At 36.4% G+C, this 18,711-nt stretch overlaps 1 protein-coding gene across 1 annotated transcript in view; it reads right to left on the bottom strand.

Moving 5' to 3' along the window:
- The window catches only part of LOC145693176 (dehydrogenase/reductase SDR family member 11-like), a 129,458-nt gene that overhangs the window by 20,249 nt on the left and 90,498 nt on the right, over positions 1 to 18,711 (bottom strand). The window contains exon 2 of the mRNA XM_081768947.1: positions 12,378 to 12,546. Within this exon, the coding sequence (XP_081625073.1) occupies positions 12,378 to 12,546 (169 nt within the window). The remainder of the gene's footprint in view (positions 1 to 12,377; positions 12,547 to 18,711) is intronic.

Below are 18,711 nucleotides of genomic sequence, written 5' to 3'. Positions count from 1 at the left end.
ATCAACCAATATTAGAGTCGAAGCGTAAGTTTTCAGTGCCGCATTTCCCATTAGTCCAACTAGGCCCGTAACATATTTGAAGAGCTCAAAGTTTAAAATTTTAATTTTTTTCGTATGAAAAAGTTTAAAAAATCGAGAGCAAATATACTATTTCATGAGCAGTCCTCTTTTACTATTCTAATATATTTAATGATAGCGTAAGAAATCTGAAAATAATTCAGAACATGTTTCCCATTTATTTTTTGTTACGTAATTGTAGCTGTAGCATCTAGTGAGTGGTATTTAACTGCAATAAATTCAATAATTAAGCATATTCGAATTAAGTTTTATTTGTAAGTTAGGGATCAAGGGACGGAGAAATGTGTAGTTATTGGGGGCGCCGAGAGCAAAAGTGCGTAGGGACGCCGAGCTTCTAAATGCAGCACTGTTCGCTGAATTAATTGGTAGAAATTTTAATGCCATTTAAGACCAAATTTAGTCCTAGCAGTGGCAGTATCCGTTTGCTGTCCTAGGAGGAATGAAAGGGACTGACATCAAAATTATAAAAAAAGACCTACATTAGTGTCGAATCTATAATTTTGGGGGTCTCTTAGGTAAAGATTGGAACTTCAGATGCCATGTAAGTTAAGCCCTCATTAACACAATGAAGGAGTTTGTGAAATTTGACATGTAGAAATAATTGAAAGTAACCAATGTTAGTATACAACCCATATCTTTCGTGGTCGCCAAGTTCATTGGGAGCAGTTCTGATGACCTTTAAGTTTAAGTTCAACTTCCAGTAAGAGTAAGATCCCCCAGCACATCTAATAAGGAGAGCGTAGTTCTGGAATGTCTGGGACAACCTTTACCAAACTTGGGGGACATATTACTTTCAATCAAAGAAGAAAATATTGTAGTAGTATGAAGTTATGGAAGTTGGGAGGTGTGACATGTAAAAATAATGTAAAACGACTGATCTTAGTGTTTTATCCATAATTTTCTCGGTCGTTGAGATGGATAGTGATGCTCCAAATGGAGGTTACATCCAAATTCATCCCCATCTTCACAGGATGATGGCCTGGGAGAGCTAAAAATAAAATCTCAAAAATTACTTAAATATTTGTCGAATTCATAGTTTTCGGGGTGAGAAAGCGTTTCTAATAACTTTGGAACGTAATTTGTACCCACGTCTAGATGGGCTTTTTAATCATATCAATTTCTCACCTTAAGAACAAATTACCATTACAATTATGATATTAAGCCAACCTTCGCAATCGATGAAAAAATTATGTGGATGTATGTTTCGTCTTTTAAATGAAACAAGACATGTTAAAATCAAAGATGGAGTGGGTCAGTGGGTCGGTTGGTAAGTGGGTGAAATGGGTCAAGATTTGTGAGTGGATCAGTGGATCGTGGGTCAAAAGGACGTGACCTACTGCGAAACACCACTCACCGTGACTCACACTGGCCCACCCGGTGGCCACTCTTTTAGTCCAAAGATATTTCGTCCAAAGAACATTTCGTCCAGAGACATTTAATCCAAAGACATTTGGTCCAAAGGACAATTCGTCCAAATGACATTTCGTCCAAAATACAATTGGTCCAAAGGACATTTCGTCCAAAGGAGAATTGGTCCAAAGGACATTTCGTCCAGGGATGTTTAGTTCAAAGCACATTTCGTCCAAAGAACATTTGGTCCGGTAACGCTTGGGGGTCAATGGTTTGTTTCTATTAGAAGAGTAAAAGTGATTCATATAACATTATGACTCAGTAGCTTCTTATTTCTAAAGGAAATTTGAAATAGAGATTTATTCCGCAATTTTCATTTTGATAGAACAAATAATGCTGAGATATTCAGAAAAACGTAAACGCCTGAAAACAACATGGCCGAACAACAGGAGTGAGGGAAAGGTTGTAGTGTGAAGTATGTTGCTGTAATAACTGCTAACATGACATCTAAAATTTTCATGTTGTGAATGAAAATTTTCATGTGTTTTCATTTTATTAATCATATCTCCAAGCCCCTCATCCTGTAAAGATGGGGATGAATTTGGATATAATGCCATTGAGTGCCTCACTACTCTCAACGACCGAGAAAACAATGGATAACACTCTACAATCAGTCATTTTACACTATTTTTACATGCCACTCTTCCCAACTTCAATCCCTTGAGGTATCTGAATTCCACAATATTTTTTTCCTTAGATTGAAAGTAATATGTCTCCCATGTTAGGTAAAAGTTGCTCCGGACTGTTGGGAGATTGGCAAGATGTGTTAAGTGCGTTAGTAATGGCAATATGTAAACATATTAAAAGAAGAAAGAATTGTATTCACTGTGATTTCTTAAGTCTGTTTATATGTCTTTTACAGGAATATATTAAGTATCAGTTTATATTACTAAATTATATATATGAGTTTATATTGATGCCATTTTCAGTGAAAATTATATTTGGTATTAAAGTACTTGTCCAGTGGTACATTTTGGTTAATGACTCTTTTGCAGAATTGTTTTATAATTTATATATGATAATGCTTATGTGTAGTTAGGCCTATTTAGTAAGCCTAACGTTGTATCCAAAGTTCTTGTTGAATTATCAACTGCAGAGGGTATAAGAAATTATGTACACGTAACAAATGGCGCAGTCGTACTTGAAACGGACCATTACGCTTTGTAAAGCTTTATGAATCGGCTCATGACAACTGCAATGATGGTGCAAGTTTATGTGAGGTACAGAAACTTAAATTCAGTCAAGGCGAAAAAGTAACGGTAAAGTGCATGAGTAAAGTTAAAGAAGGAAATAGAATGTGGTAGAAAAAGCATGTGCAAAGATCGGAGATTGTGCTTAGAGGAAAATGTGAGCTAAGTGATCAAAATGGAGCTTCGTGCTCATTTGAAAAGAGAGCTTGGTGCTCAGAATTTTATATGGAGCTGTGTGCTCATTTGAAAAGAGAGCTTGGTGCTCAGAATTTTATATGGAGCTGTGTGCTCAGGGAGCTTAGTGCTCAGAATTTTATATAGAGCTGTGTGCTCAGAGGGCTTAGTGCTCAGAATTTTATATGGAGCTGTGTGCTCAAGGAGCTTAGTGCTCATAAGCTTAAACGGAGCTATGTGCTCAAGGAGCTTAGTGCTAAGAAGCTTAAAGGGAGCTATGTGCTCAGGGAGCTTAGTGCTCAGAAGCTTAAAGGGACATGTGTGTTCAGGGAGCTTAGTGCTCAGAATTTCATATGGAGCTGTGCTCAATGAGCTTAGTGGTTAGAAGTTCAAAGGGAGCTGTGTGCTCAGGGAGCTTAGTGCTCAGAGGTTTAAATGGAGCTGTGTGCTCAAGAAACTTAGTACTCACAATTGGTATGGAAAGGTGATCAATCAAGAAGGAAGGTAGTAACGAGGTCCAAGGAAAAACGAAGGGAAGAGGTACTAAACATTCTTTTGCGGAAACCGGGGGAAGATGTTGGGAGATTGGCAAGATGTGTTAAGTGCGTTAGTAATGGCAATATGTAAACATATTAAAAGAAGAAAGAATTGTATTCACTGTGATTTCTTAAGTCTGTTTATATGTCTTTTACAGGAATATATTAAGTATCAGTTTATATTACTAAATTATATATATGAGTTTATATTGATGCCATTTTCAGTGAAAATTATATTTGGTATTAAAGTACTTGTCCAGTGGTACATTTTGGTTAATGACTCTTTTGCAGAATTGTTTTATAATTTATATATGATAATGCTTATGTGTAGTTAGGCCTATTTAGTAAGCCTAACGTTGTATCCAAAGTTCTTGTTGAATTATCAACTGCAGAGGGTATAAGAAATTATGTACACGTAACACAGACATTCCGGAGTTTCGCTGGAATATACACGTATACATACATCAAAACATTTAGAGCTGTGTGAGCAATGCTTTTGATGTTGCTCCTGTAAATTCAAAATCCAGGAGGCATAGTCGCTCATACCAAAACGTGGCATTAAATGACATTGTGTTTGTAACAGTGTCACGAACTCAAACTATGGATTTCACACTAATCTCAATCACTTGAGACATTTTATTTTTCATCCTTTATCGCCCGCCATAATAATGGGTTTTGAACCAATTGAATTGATTTTGAGTTTAACGTCCCGTCAGCAGTGAGGCTATATGAGACGTAGACCTACTAATTAACGCGAACTACATGAGCTCTCGCTGGGGGCCGAATCTGGGTCTCCCACACCGAAAGCGTGTACGCTATACGCTTAACCACAAAGGATCTTTACGATGAGAGTTAAATTTGGATTTTAACGCTTTCGGAGTTGTAATTATTAATTTCTGCAACAACGAGAACTATGGATTCGACACTAATATCGATCGCTTTTACTTTATATATATTGGCGGAGAGAAAGGGACCACATCCATATACAAAAGCCTTGCAGATTATTGAACTGAAATCCTTTGGAAAGAAATCCTATTCTGCTTTCTTTCTCGAGTATAAATAAGTCTCTTAGACATGACTTCGTGTTCGTAAATTTCCTGTTTACATAGTTTGGGGATCGGGAGTTTTGTGTCTGTAACGAAGATTGGAGTTTGTATAATAATTTATGTTTATACCTGAATGGTCTCTTTACCTTTCAGAAAGCGTAAATCACTTGCTGTAATGAGAAAATTCAGAAGTAACTTCCGATGACAAATAGCTCCAAATAAATACACTACATAATTTATTCATTGCAATGATATTATTTTCTTAATTTGTATTTAACATTCACATATATCATAGAATACCAACGTACTGTGATCACCTGTTATATTTTAAACATAATAATCACTTTGTTCTGCAATGATTGTATGTTATATATATACAACTGACGTATTTTAATGTAATTATTTTATATAATTTTTCATGCATTGCGGAAAATAGAATTTCATAAAAAAACATTGACTTAGATGGGAAGCGAACCCTCGACCTTACGATTTGAAATCCAACGACGTACCACTGAGCTAACACAAGCGCTCCACGAGCAATACTTCTAGCGATATATAACGGTATTTAAGATAATAATTACATTCATATCCACTGCAAACGCTGTTTTTGTTCTACTTTGACTCTTATTTTAGTACTCAGGAGAGAATAATGTTTTATGTCTTAACTTTCACCATTCTTTTACAAATGGAAAGATTCGTTTACGTATCTAAATATTCCATTAAGTATGGAGAGCAAAATGACAAACAAGCATGTGCTGGCATTAATACAGTTTCGAAATATTGTATCATTAAGTATTTCAATCAATGTTGCTTTTTTATATATAATTGGTAACAAGTCTTATTATATTTAAAAGAAGAAAAACACATCTGCAAGATTTTTCCCGATTGTGCTAATTGGGGGGTCCAGACTCTCAGACTACCTGTTCAGTGTTTCGTCCACAGACATTTTAGGGGGCCACTCCCCCCGGGAGGAGATCAAAATAATACGTCTATAATATAGTAATAAATAAAAGAGTACCAGCAGTGGCCCTCTGAATACTAAGTGTGCTCCCCTGGAAGATTTTTCTGAATGGAAAACTGCACCTATTAGGGATGCCCACGATACAAGATTTGTGGCTGTCTCGTCTCGAAAATGTGCTGTAAAAGTGATGGCTCGACTCGAAAAATGTATATTTCTCTATTGAAAGAGCCGTGTCTCGACTCGAAGTTTGTCTGGAAAATCCTGTATCGACTCGTCTCGTGCGCATCCGTAGCACCTATGTCGGTACATCCCTGAACACAAGTAACTAATAATCAAAACTCTACTTTGCATTAGAATTATTACTAATTTAAAATATCGCTCCATCTAAATTTATTAGCAGAGAATGGATTAATAATTATTTTATCTGTCATAATAAAACGAGCATCTGTATACGCTGCTGTGATTGAAACTGAGAATACAGAAAAAAATATTTGTCATCCAAATGAGCTTTCGTCGCTTTCGACTATATCCTTACAAGTTATAAACTTATATGCGGCGTGAAAACTAATTGTATTGAAACAAATTTTGAAATACATGAAATTTAATTCAGACCCGTAACCGAAATGACCGCATCGTTCCATTTTAATTCAACAATTAAATTACTGCAATCAGGTAAAATAAATTTACAGCTTCAAAGAATGTCGACCTGCAAATGCTTCGTTAACAGTGACTGATATTGACAACTCCCCACCTCAACATTTGTATGATTTTGTCCAGCACTAGAAAGAACCTTTTTAGAGCCTTCGGTTGTCTCTTATCTTCTTTCACGTTTTGTAGATTTCTTTTCCGATAAAATGCTCACTTGGTTTTATATCGTTGGTCATTATTATTACATGAAAAACAAAGTACTATTAAAAAGTGAAAGCCCACATCATTATAAATTAAAAATATAAACAAAAACGAAACGAGTTAGGATAGAAATGAAAATGTTGACGAATGACAAATGGACTAATAGATATTAACAAAGTGAGCATTAAGCACTGGACAGCGATTGTGAGTCATTAGGAACTTAAATTAAAATTTCCCTCAGAAATGATTTTTAAAAAATCCATTTGTACCGTCCGTCTTTTCTTAGTATTCGCTCTACTCCCTGGACGAATGGACAAGAAAGCCTACTTGCTTGCATGGGGGTCCGAAAAATGTTTTTAGGGTGGTCATCTCCCTCGTTGCTATATTACTTTTGGTATTTTTATTTGTATTAAGAAAATCTTAAGAAATTATACATATACATTATACTTGTCGTAAGCCAGGTGGGGCCTGGCCCTTTCGTGCCCTTTTGGGTGCCCATGCTTGCTTCAACTTTGATAATGTGCATTTCATTTACGGTGATCTTTCTCAACCCTTAACTGTTGAAAAAGGAATGAGGAGTCTGTTATATTTGTATTTTGTGCATATGGTGGGATTGTGAAAAGAATACCACTGTCTTTAGCTCTACGGTCATAATGCTTAATACAACATCTATTGGAAAGCTAAATTTACATTCATTTTATCTCATATTCGTAAAATATCCCTTTCCCTCTTTAAAAGATCTATCCTGTGCCATGGAAATTTTCCTCAAACTAGCATCTCTTGTGAGTGTGGCATTGGCATCATTTGTAAAGGGGTGTTTTACAGCCAACCAAACGAAGATTCGACTTTATTGTCCTTTTGATGTATTTTATCTGTATCTCAGTCTGTACAATATTTATTTGAAGCTATATGAGGAAAATTTTTCATCATAACATTTTTTAAATAAATATTTGCATTTAAAACAAAATTCATTTTTCTAATTTGGCGCCCTCTTCCCCTGGCGCCTCCTGCGAACGCGTAGTTCGCAGGATTCAAGATCCGGCCCTGCAGTAACAATGGAATTCTATATTACCGCCCGACTATCGTTATTGTGAAAATATTCATCATGATATGACGTAGGAAAATGAGTTACATTAAGGTCTAAGATCTAATATCAAAGTTGAAACATCGCAAGTAAAACAAAAACATATAATAGCAAAAAGTTTTGAAAATAATTCCAGTTTAAACTAGCTGCGACTACATTTAATTCAAAATTGAACTTCTGGAGCGCAACATATGAGCGTAGCTAAAAGAAAAAATCAATAAGAACAGTCGGGATATGAACCTAAGTCATACAAATAGAAGTCCCTTATCCTAACCATTCATCTACTATATTTTGTTTACTAAAAATATTTTCCATGCAGCAAAATGCCATTTCACAGCGAAACATTAACAACATAAGAACAAAGTTTTCAAGAAAATTTGCCAAAGCTTATGTATTAAAAGTATCCCGGTATTCGCGCAGTGGTACTGCAAAATCACTAGTCAGGATGCCTCGTATCGAAATTTGAACCTGGAGACTCCCAATTACAAAGCGTCAACGCTAACCAGTAACCTACGTTCGCTCAGTAAATGTCATGAAATTACTTTTCTGTAATTATTTTTGGAAAACGTTTATTATTTTCATGAAGCAAAGAGTGCATCTTCTACTTGGGTTGAGAACTATATACTATACTTCTAAGAATAAACTAATAGTTGATGTTCATTATTTCCGTCGATTTTCTACGCCTACTAAGTTATTTCAAATTTTTTTAAGTTTTCCCTTCCGGTTATGACAATGATTAGAACTGAAGGCTCCTCTTCTTATACAATTCTTGATCATTGTAACATTTTTTAGTCTAAATTCTGAATTATTGAAAATATTTAAATTAGTTAGAGTGAAGAGGATAATACTAAGAAACATGATTTTAAAAAAAAAGAAACATTGTTGTTTAACGAATTGATAGAATCAAGCATTTTCAAAACATAAAAAATACTGTATGGTATGGGATGATCATGGAAAAAGTAAAAATAGCCATCGAGGACACACTAACCAACCACTGTACGCAGATAAGTCAAGGTTCGTCAACTTGAGAATGAAATGAAATGAAATCTTTGAGTTTTACGTCCCGCGTTTATGCCGGTTAGGCTAAAGGAGACGGTGATGATGAGTAATGAATGAAATGGTGGAATGAAGAAAGTGGGAGGAAACGGGATAACCCAGAGAAAACCCACGCACACGGTGTTTGTGGACCACAAAGTTCACTTGATGGGGGCTGGGATCGAACCCGGGACCCCAAGCAGCAGAGGTGAACGCTCTACCACTGAGCCACCGCGGCCCTTAAGGAAAAGAAAAGAAAAGCGCACCAGAGACAATACCTCTAGAGTTGTGGGGAAACTTGTCCAAATAGACTTTTTTTTATTTACATTTAAAAAGAAATAAAATATATTTCCATGACGGAATAAAATTCCACTAATATAATAGACATCTAAATTAGAAATAGCAAAGCCAGCTGAAAGTAAGGAGAAAACAGTAATTTCACATCAGGTTCCAAAGAGAATACACAGCAGCAAGCGAGTAAGCAGACAGCGTTACTTCTCCTGTGGTTCTGTCCCGGGCGTGTGTCAAAGGTGACGTCATTGCACGAGTAGGACAGAAACGCGTTCAGTGATGAAATTACCAAGCCAGTAACTACTGTATTTACGCCACAGACTCCGACACTCTATAAAGTGCCTTTTATCTATACAGGATTATGCGCGATCAACATTATAACTGTTACATTTTTCATTCTCTGTTGCAAGAAAATAATTGACATAAGGATAGGACCTGTACTTAAACGCAAAATTACATAAACGGTCTGGTAGTTTTAGATAGAACGATCCGTCAACTGGAGGTGGGGTAAGTTCTCAAACATTTAAATATACGACGTCTTATGTAGGTGCACTACGCAACCAGTTACTAGAGAACAAGCCCCGAAGTAGGACTGGTATCAAAACGAGACAATACGAGACTACTTACAGTATTAGTCTCATTTCAATCGACAAATAGCGGTCTCAGTCTCGTCTCGATAGTTCCGATATAAATTGTGTGAAATTATTCCACACTAAATTCGACAGTAGATAAATAAAATATACCTCCAATAGTTCTCCCTATTACTTCAGAATATATCCTGGATGCACCATTTTCTACTAGATAAAGTATGAATTAGCAATTCATATACAACATTCAAAAATGCATATGTCTATTTACATTAAATATACTCATTGATTCTTAAATTATTTATTTATTAATTGAAATACCCGGTGTTGCACGGAAAGAATAGGTTTATATTTCAAAGATATATTTGAGATTAGTTTTCCCAGTAGAATACGTATTTGAATCGGAATGAAATAGTACGTATCCATTTCCAGCAGGAGCAACTGAATAAACTTGCCGCTAACGAAGAATAAAGCCTTGGGCTTTTATGGTATCGGAAGTGTCATTATTCACTTCAGCGACCCCGAAAACTATTGAATAGACACTCATATCATTCACTTAGGAATTTTTAGGACGTCGACAGCTTTGGATTTAACACTAATATCGTTCATTTTCGATTATTTTTACATGTTCCTGTGTCTCCCGTGATAAAACTAGAGGTGATACGGGTTTCGATTCCCGTCAGCAGTCGTGTGGTTCTGGTTCCACGTTAAGTCGTAGATGCACGTCTTGTATAGAGTAGTAGCTGAAAGACACGCTGAACTCTTTATCACCTCACCTTTTGAGATATTCTACGTTTGCATAATTTCTAAACCACTTTTCTTTCTTTCAATCTCTTCCTTCCTCTTAGGACACGCATAGGTTCAAACCGAAACATTCTTCACGGTTGGAGGACGCAAGGCTACTGTACCTACCCTTATGGGACTAGGTAGTGAGTTGCGCAGTTTGAGTAGCACGCACGAATAAACCACGCTTACATTTATTATATATAAATAATAAAATCTCACATTAGGACTTACTCTGCACGTCAAACTTTTAACATATGCGACTTTTTAAATTCTGTTCTTCTTCTTCTTCTTCTTCTTCTGCTTTATTATTATTATTATTATTATTATTATTATTATTATTATTATTATTATTATTATTATTATTATTATTATTATTATTATTATTATTGCAATAGCATATGAAGCAATTATCTCGGCAAACTTGGTTAATACACACCATTCTACAATCGCTAGTTGTAGAAATCACGCTTTTCCAACAGAAGTTGTTAGCTCAATCGGTAGAGCGCTGAGCCATGGATTCAAGGGTTGCGAGTTCGAGTCTAGTCTAAGTCAAAAAATTTTTTCCTGATATAATTCTTGAAATGGAAATGTTTCTCTCTTCACCTTTATCTCATAATTCTGAATAGAGATGTTTGGATGTGAAAGAAAAAGTATACTAGAATATAAGAAAAGAAAGGTAAATTACATGATACCCTTTGCAATTTTTAACTATATTTTCACCTATCTAGGACGTCTCTAAAAAGTTCAGACTTCTAGACCTCCTTTTCGCTCTCTTATGTGTCCTTTAACTAATTTCTACAGTTACTTAGTGAATCACATATGCATATATTACAGATGACGTATCTCTTTCTCTTCTCTCTACATCATGTCTGGAGATGAATGTTTTGACAATAGGTTACAAACACGATTTTAAAAATTAATACGATCTGCGATATCAGTGATACATATTGTGGTGTTTAACTTAACATATAAAACAATAAATAGAAAAACTGAGAATACGAATCTTTTCGTGCACTGATGCTTCAATAACAGTGAACTGATGCTTCAAATCTGTGTCTTTACTCCCTTCACCTATGTTAATTCCCTAGTCAAAATAAAAACTCTTCAAAATTAATCACAAATTCTTATACAACCATCCCTTCCTTGGAGTACTGCGCGGTCACATACCCGTCACTGCGATGTAAAGGCACTTATGGCGACGAGGATACCAAAGCCTGTAGTTTGCATCAAAACCTAACATACGCACCAGTGAAACCTTTTTTTTTTTTTACTTGCACAGAGAATTGAGAAACATTTTATAACGACGTCATTATATAGGATATCAAAATAATAATTGGCATGAACATTACCAATATCTCAATGTATATTGGGGTACCGTGCTTTCACCCAGGGCCCCAAACGTTGAAAAAGGGATTTTTTCAGAGTAATCTTCCAATTTTTTTCTAAATTTCCCTTTTCTCGTACGTTGTAAGAGTATGATCTTTATAGCATTTGAAAGACTGCATTATTTTAAAGAGAATGACATATGAACCATAAAATTCTGATGAATTGTGTTGAAGCAGTAGATACTTGAAAAAAGAAGTCCTAAAAATTGCTTAGCGTCATTGGATTCGAAAGGGTTAATGGGTATTATGCAAAATGCCCAAGGGTGTAAGAGCGACACCCTTCCTAATATTGTTTAGGTGGATGTAAAGGACATGAAAATGCAAAAATATTTTATGCGGACGCAAATACACGGTACCATGGGCTGACTGCCGGACTAGTACACATACAATTTGGAAAAATACTGTTGTGGTAACATACCTAGGTATACCTAATTCTCCTAGGGGAAAGAAGGGGATATGTTGTGAAGTGCAGAGTTATCAGGTTAGGAAATTTTTCATATTACGTATGTGAACTAAGGGAATATGTCCCTATCATTATTTAATTTTTATTTGCATATTAATATTTATTATTATTATTATTATTATTATTATTATTATTATTATTATTATTATTATATAAACACTCCGTTGTATATGACCGTTGCTATCGAAGAACGAGTAATCAGTCCGTCCCTGATTGAACATGATGCCTTTAATGATTTTTCTTGATTTTGTGTTGTGAACAAATAATGGCTGCTGAATTAGTATTTAAAAAATGATTATTTTGTGCTACTGTGTTCTCCAAGGTACTTGCTTCAAGTCTAAACTTTTCGTTTACAGATTTTAATCTAACAATATCTTAAAGAAACACCTCATGTGACAAATGAAACAATACAATTTTTTATCTATATTTTCACATTCCAAAGAATATTTAGATATATGAGTCTAGAAACATAATGACATGATATTTCTTTAGGTAAACCTACCTAGCAGAGAGCTTCCAAAGGTCATACCAGCATTGTTAACACAAACATCAACGCCACCAAATGTCTTCTTGATCCATTCAAACATACCAAGAACTTCTGCATCTTTGCTGACGTCACACTTATAAGGGCAAAGTTTGCCACGCTCATTATTTAATTCATCCGAGATTTTCTGTAAAGTTAACAAAATAAAATACAAGTCAATAAAAACTAAGTAGTCGTAAAAACATTTTAAAAAATTAATTTACTTATTTATTAGGCTTATATTTTTATTTTAGTTCATTTATTAATAATACTTTGGTACTCAATTACTCCAGGCTGCTTTAGTTTATGAATTTATGTCTACGGACAACTGTTTGAATACAATTCGAGACGATAGTGAGTCATTGGATGATATTCTATTTTTTTTTTTAAAAAAAAACATGCACTGATCAAAGCTTCAAGACTCAAACATGAAACTTGTTTTCCTGAGGTAATGTACCTTAGCTACTAAATTAGGGTTACCACATGTCAGACATTTTTAAATTCAAAATATTTATATTAGTCGACTAATCTCTTAAAACCATTGGAAGAAAATATAATTTATACAGTTAAACTTTTACAAAACCAATTATGAAAATATTAAGTTTCTTTCCTTCACACTTATAGCTCGATGTGTTATTCCCTTGCAAATTGATAATTGCAATAATATAAAATGAGTTATGTTAGCAAATATTTACAACTATACACACTAATGTACAAAACTTAAAGACGAAAGTAACTTTCTTATGCTGTGTCACTTTCAAGGGATATAGATTGATAAAACTTGAAACATACGTAGGAAGTAGTGATATATACGATATAGGATGAAAACAGAAAAAATAAATGATTAGAACAAAAGCATCGCTTTCATATACTGAAAGCACTGCGACTCATAATGACCCCTGACATTACAAAATGTCCTCTGACATAATGCCCCCTGACTTACATGTTCTCTGCAATGTGCCGCCACGTTACTCACAAAGTTGACAGTGATTTGTTGTGATATAGAGATCCCTTCTCCACACCAGTGCTTTTGACAACTGCTGCATGGTTCTTGGTGCATCTGTAGATACTACAAGACGTCTCTCTATAACATCTCGAATATGCTCGATAGAAATCTAGTCGGGGGAACAGGCAGGCCAGTCCATTCGGCCAATACCTTCTCATTCCAAAAACTCGACCACCCGTGCTAATTTATAGATAATACCATACACTCTTCTCGGCATAATGGTCCGTGTCATTGATCCATTTAGGAGGCTGACAGCATCTTCTGTTTCCTTTCCCTCTCCAGTAGGGGATTTCATTACCACCTCCATCTAGGTCCATCCCTTGCCGACCAGGATTCCAGTAGGAATGGCCATACATAGAAGGCGATGTTTTAATTCTCTTACGCTGCACAATCATGTCTGAACAGGGTCCTGCATTATTATCTATAAATAAGAAGTTGTGGCCGACTGCATCTCTGAAAAGATACCTGTGGAGAAGGAGTACAGTGTCACAGTAACGTTGACCGATGAGTGTACCGGTCATAAACTCGGAGATCAGTATGTCCATGCATCATTATGTCTCCTAATACAAGAACACCTGACCACCAAGATGATCATGTTCGACAATGTTTCTGGATTAATTGCGTCTTCACACCTCTCGCCAGATGAGTGTACCTCCAGAATTACTACTCAGACTAAATCTGCTCTCATCGGAGAAGAGGACGTGACCCCGTTCTCCTCGGTGCAATCCTGATCCTGATGTTCGTAGTACTGACGCAAATAGCGCCTCTGATGTGCGAGTATCAACATAATACAACATGATGGCTGTCGGGCAAAGAAACCATCTTCATGAAGTCAACGTACCATTGTGGAGCATGAGACTGAGCAGCCTGCAGTATGTATTTGCAATTACACTTGCTGTTTCACGTAGGACTCTTCTTGCCTACTTCACATGTCTGTATTTGATCCTGGTCGATCAGTACCTCTCCTTCACACAGCATAGCTTGTGGTTCGGAATGCTCCTATGCACGTGAAACAATGATGTGGGCAATATCAAGCTCCTGGAACGCACTGATTATACTTTGTTCTTCTTACAGTTTCCCGACGATTTTTCTCCGTGTTATTTGAAATGTTTCCGGGCCATGTTGTTGTGAAGAACACCACCAGGAAGCATTAACAGCTCTCTGACTAACACACACACAACCGTTCCTTTAATTTAACTTCTTTGTGTTAAGGGTACAAACCCATTTGGTATTAAGGTTACGCTATTCAACGTCTTGCTTCCTCCGCACCTATGGGACACCTCTGGCAACATGTGGAGAGACATTCATTCTTTTCCATTGACTACGTAATATTGTATGTCACTATATCTCTCTCGTCCTTAAGTTTTGCACACCCGCGTATATAGGGGTTTCCTGCACCCAAAAAAAAGAGAGATTTTTTTATTTATCTAAAAATACGCCAGGATCATTTTTAGGACCCGAAAAAGAGGATATAACCGAGTAAAAGAGGATGTTTGGTAGCCCTATAGTGCATCAAATTGCTTTGAATGAATACTATCAACTATTAATCTACTCACTACTGAAAATAACCGTTACCTTTACTAATTACTGACTGATTATTGAAATACCTTGGTAAGTTTTACAGAGTACAGTAGAATAGTTGACATTATATGCCGTGATAAAATTCTACGTATTTACTAGAGTTACTCTATAGATATTCACGAGTTCCCGTAAACCTAGCCGGATTTGCAGGCTAAGGATCATGTTTAGCTTTAGGTTTACTACTGGACAGCAAGCAAGAAGATGGTCTTTACAACGCGACAGTTCATGGCGGTCGAAATTTACAGTTCTTGCACAAGCTGTTGCGGTCTTCTTAATTCGTCCATTCAAGAATATGAATACCGTAAGTTCATCATTGACACATTGATTTGTTATGAAGCATTAAAGTGTGGTAACACGAAACCTATCTACATCTTTAGTCATTTGTTCATTACCAGTTTTACCCAAAGTGATTTAAAAATTTGATCTGCTTTGTCTTCTTCAAATTTGGCTATTTCACTGGGTATCCTAGGCCATTCCAAAAACCTGTCCATTTCAGGCAATTCCAAGTGAATACTGCAGGGACGCGTGTGACCAGCATCTTATTCATTATCAACCTTCACGTCAACCACAGCAAAACCACTGACAGGTGTACAACGGGTGTGTACTGTTCTCTATTCTTTTCTCCCATTTGTCTTCCCGCGTTCGATATTCACACACGAATATCGTTCAACTTTTTCACGCATGTGTAACAACGGTGCCGACTTTCCAAAATTAATGTGGGTGTATATCAATGGTAGGAAGTGTTATGTGTTTTCAGGGGAGTCTCGATATTTTTCATTGATTTCCTTTTACTTACAATCTTTTATGAACACTGTCATAAAGGGTTGTGCTCGATTCAATTCACGGGGGCGCGGTGGCTCAGTGGTAGAGCGTTCACCTCCGGTGCTTGGGGTCCCTGGTTCGATCCCAGCTCGCGCCGTGTGGACTTTGTGGTGGACAAACACCGTGCTTGTGGGTTTTCTCGGGGTTCTCCCGTTTCCTCCCACTTTCTTCATTTCACTCATCTCTCATTATCACCGTCTCCTTTAGCCTAACCGGCATAACCGTGGGACGTAAAACTTAAAGATTTCATTTCATTTTTTTCGATTCAATTCACAATATAGTTCCAATTTTTTTTCTGTGGGGACTGCATTTGACTAGGTCAGAGACAGGCAAGAAAGAGGTGAGTATGTTGCTGGGTTGTCTTTGAACAAACACATTTAAAACAAACAAGTTTTAGAAGATAGAAATTTTAACTTCCATCTCAATGTTTTGTTTTAATTGCTTAGTTTTTTGATAATGACAAGTGAGAAATATTTATTTTATTTTGTTTCTATCAAACTAAAAATCTTGTGGGTGCGCCGCACCCAAAGATTATTTGTGTGGGTGCTGGAGCTCCGGAGCACCCACGTAGTCGGCGCTGTGGCGGGCCGGCGGTATGTGTTTGCGTAGACCGACACCCACACAAGGGAGTTTAGTATTTAACCACAATACTCCTAATTGGTAAACAAAGTTTCTGCAATTCCCCAATTATATCTCGAGCGGCAAAGTTATAAACTGGAACAGGAAGTCAGCTAACAACCAATCTGAAGATCTTAGTATTATAAGGTAGCGTTGGCCTCGGCCAAGACGTAACTTCTAATAAAGAGGATGGAATTCGCTATCTCGACGAAAACTTAATAGCACCCAATCCTTTGGAATATCACTTGAAAGCAAAACACAGAAATACGTTCCTTGCAGTAAGCCTGCAGGGTTGGGGCGCTAAGTGTCTATAGAAAAAGTATATAAAACTTACTTGACTTATTCCAATCTCTAAATACTTTTACAGAGAATAACTCACTCACAAAGGTAAAAACTTCACTAGACTGGGAGGACACATGTCAGTCCTAGTAGAAGGATTAGGTGCACTGGTGTAACAATTTGAACTACCGGTATGTTTAGGCCAGCTAGGGAATGAACCTAGAGTCTGTCTAAACACACATCAAATAGAGGAATGGCAGAACTTCGACCGTCAACTTCCTGTACTCGCCAGCAGTTTTTGGGCGCACAGGTCCCGGCTGGAGCTGAGCTTGCAGAAGTAGAAATTGCGAAGTTCGAATGAGGCAACTTTGACCGTCAGTTTCCTAAGCCGACCAGCAATTATGGGCAGACCCTGCATGTCTTCAAGCTTTCAGAAACAGAGTGCCAAGTTAGCCACTGGGACAAGGCTTAGATGGTAACTACGAGAATACGCCAGAGGCAGAGTGACGGCGAGGACACCTAGGAACTACTCGGAAATCCTGGGCTAGGTCGTACCTAAGACATTGCGGACTCTGTCTAGATAGCACGACCTTGACGGGCCACAGTAAAGGGACTTCGTCCGACGATCGAGCTGAAAACATGGGGTTTTATGGGGTTCGACTGGCTTTGCCCTCGGCACCAATTTACGTGTCTGGTGCATAGTTGTATCGTGTGCAGACATTGCACTAGAACCGTGAGGTCAAAGGTTGGACATGCGTGGTACCCTGAAAGTTCCCTGGGGAGGAACCAAGGACTAGTCAGCAGCCTGAAAAAGAAGCTGATTGGTGTGTGCACGACCCTAAGAGCAAAGTGCACAATTTATATATATATATATATATATATATATATATATATATATATATATATATATCAATAAATCTTAATGACTCGAACCACCAAACCAATCTCGATCAAATTTTCAACCTAGATGAAGTTTGATTTTGATTATTTTCGAATTTTGAAGTTCGATTTCAACCTGAGATGATTTTTGTCATATCACTTCGACGGTGTAACTTAAGAGATGGGGAGGGGAGCGACATTAAAAATGGACGAAAAATAACTGGTATTAGTGGTGTATCTATAATTTTTGGAGTCGCTGAAATTAACAGTGACACATGTGATGCTGTTTAAATCAAAATTCAGCCCGCAACTTGGAGGAGGGGGAGACGTATAAAAATGATCAAAGTAACCAATATCAGTGTTGAATTCATAGTTTTCCAGCTCTCTGAGATGAACAATGACACTGCAGATACCGTGCCCTACAATATAGGGCGGGTAAGGGATATATGAAACTCATCGAAAATGACCGATATCAAAGAGCGCTTTAGTAATACTAAACAGTGACTGAGTAACGGAACATATTACTATTTTTTCTTAATTTAACCCAACCAAGCGGGTAATTGATAATAATAATATTTATTTATTTATTTATTTATTGATGATAAAGACCACTGCCGAGGCCAAAAATGGTCATATGTACAATAATATAGAATAAAAGATTACGAGAGAAATACAAACAAAACAAAACAAATTAAAAATAGATCAAATCATCTCGACAAAATACAAAAAAAGAAATTAAATGAAAAGTTTACACATAGGTTTGATACAGACTAAAATATAAAATAAAGTTAGAACATAACCTCGTTTCAATAAGTATTAAATCAAGCAAAACATATTAAGAAATTAAATATATTGAACATAATAAAAAATAAATTACAAAGAGATTATAAAATAATACACATAAACAGATATAAGCAGTGTAGGTGAAGCAAAGACAATGAAAATTCAATAGACAATATGCCAAACCAAAGTGAATTTTGTATATTTATTAAATAAGAGATTCCAAATATTGTTTTTTGAGTATTGTAAAATTCGAATCAAAAAATCAATTTTAAGAGGTTTTTTATTTATATTGTCAACAATAGTAAATAGTGGAGAACCAACCAATTGATTGTTACATAGTATAGA

This window comes from Thermobia domestica, chromosome 8 (assembly GCF_964235325.1).
Source record: "Thermobia domestica chromosome 8, izTheDome1.hap1.1, whole genome shotgun sequence".
In the NCBI taxonomy this organism is placed as follows: domain Eukaryota; kingdom Metazoa; phylum Arthropoda; class Insecta; order Zygentoma; family Lepismatidae; genus Thermobia; species Thermobia domestica.
This window is presented reverse-complemented; position numbering and strand designations above follow the sequence as displayed.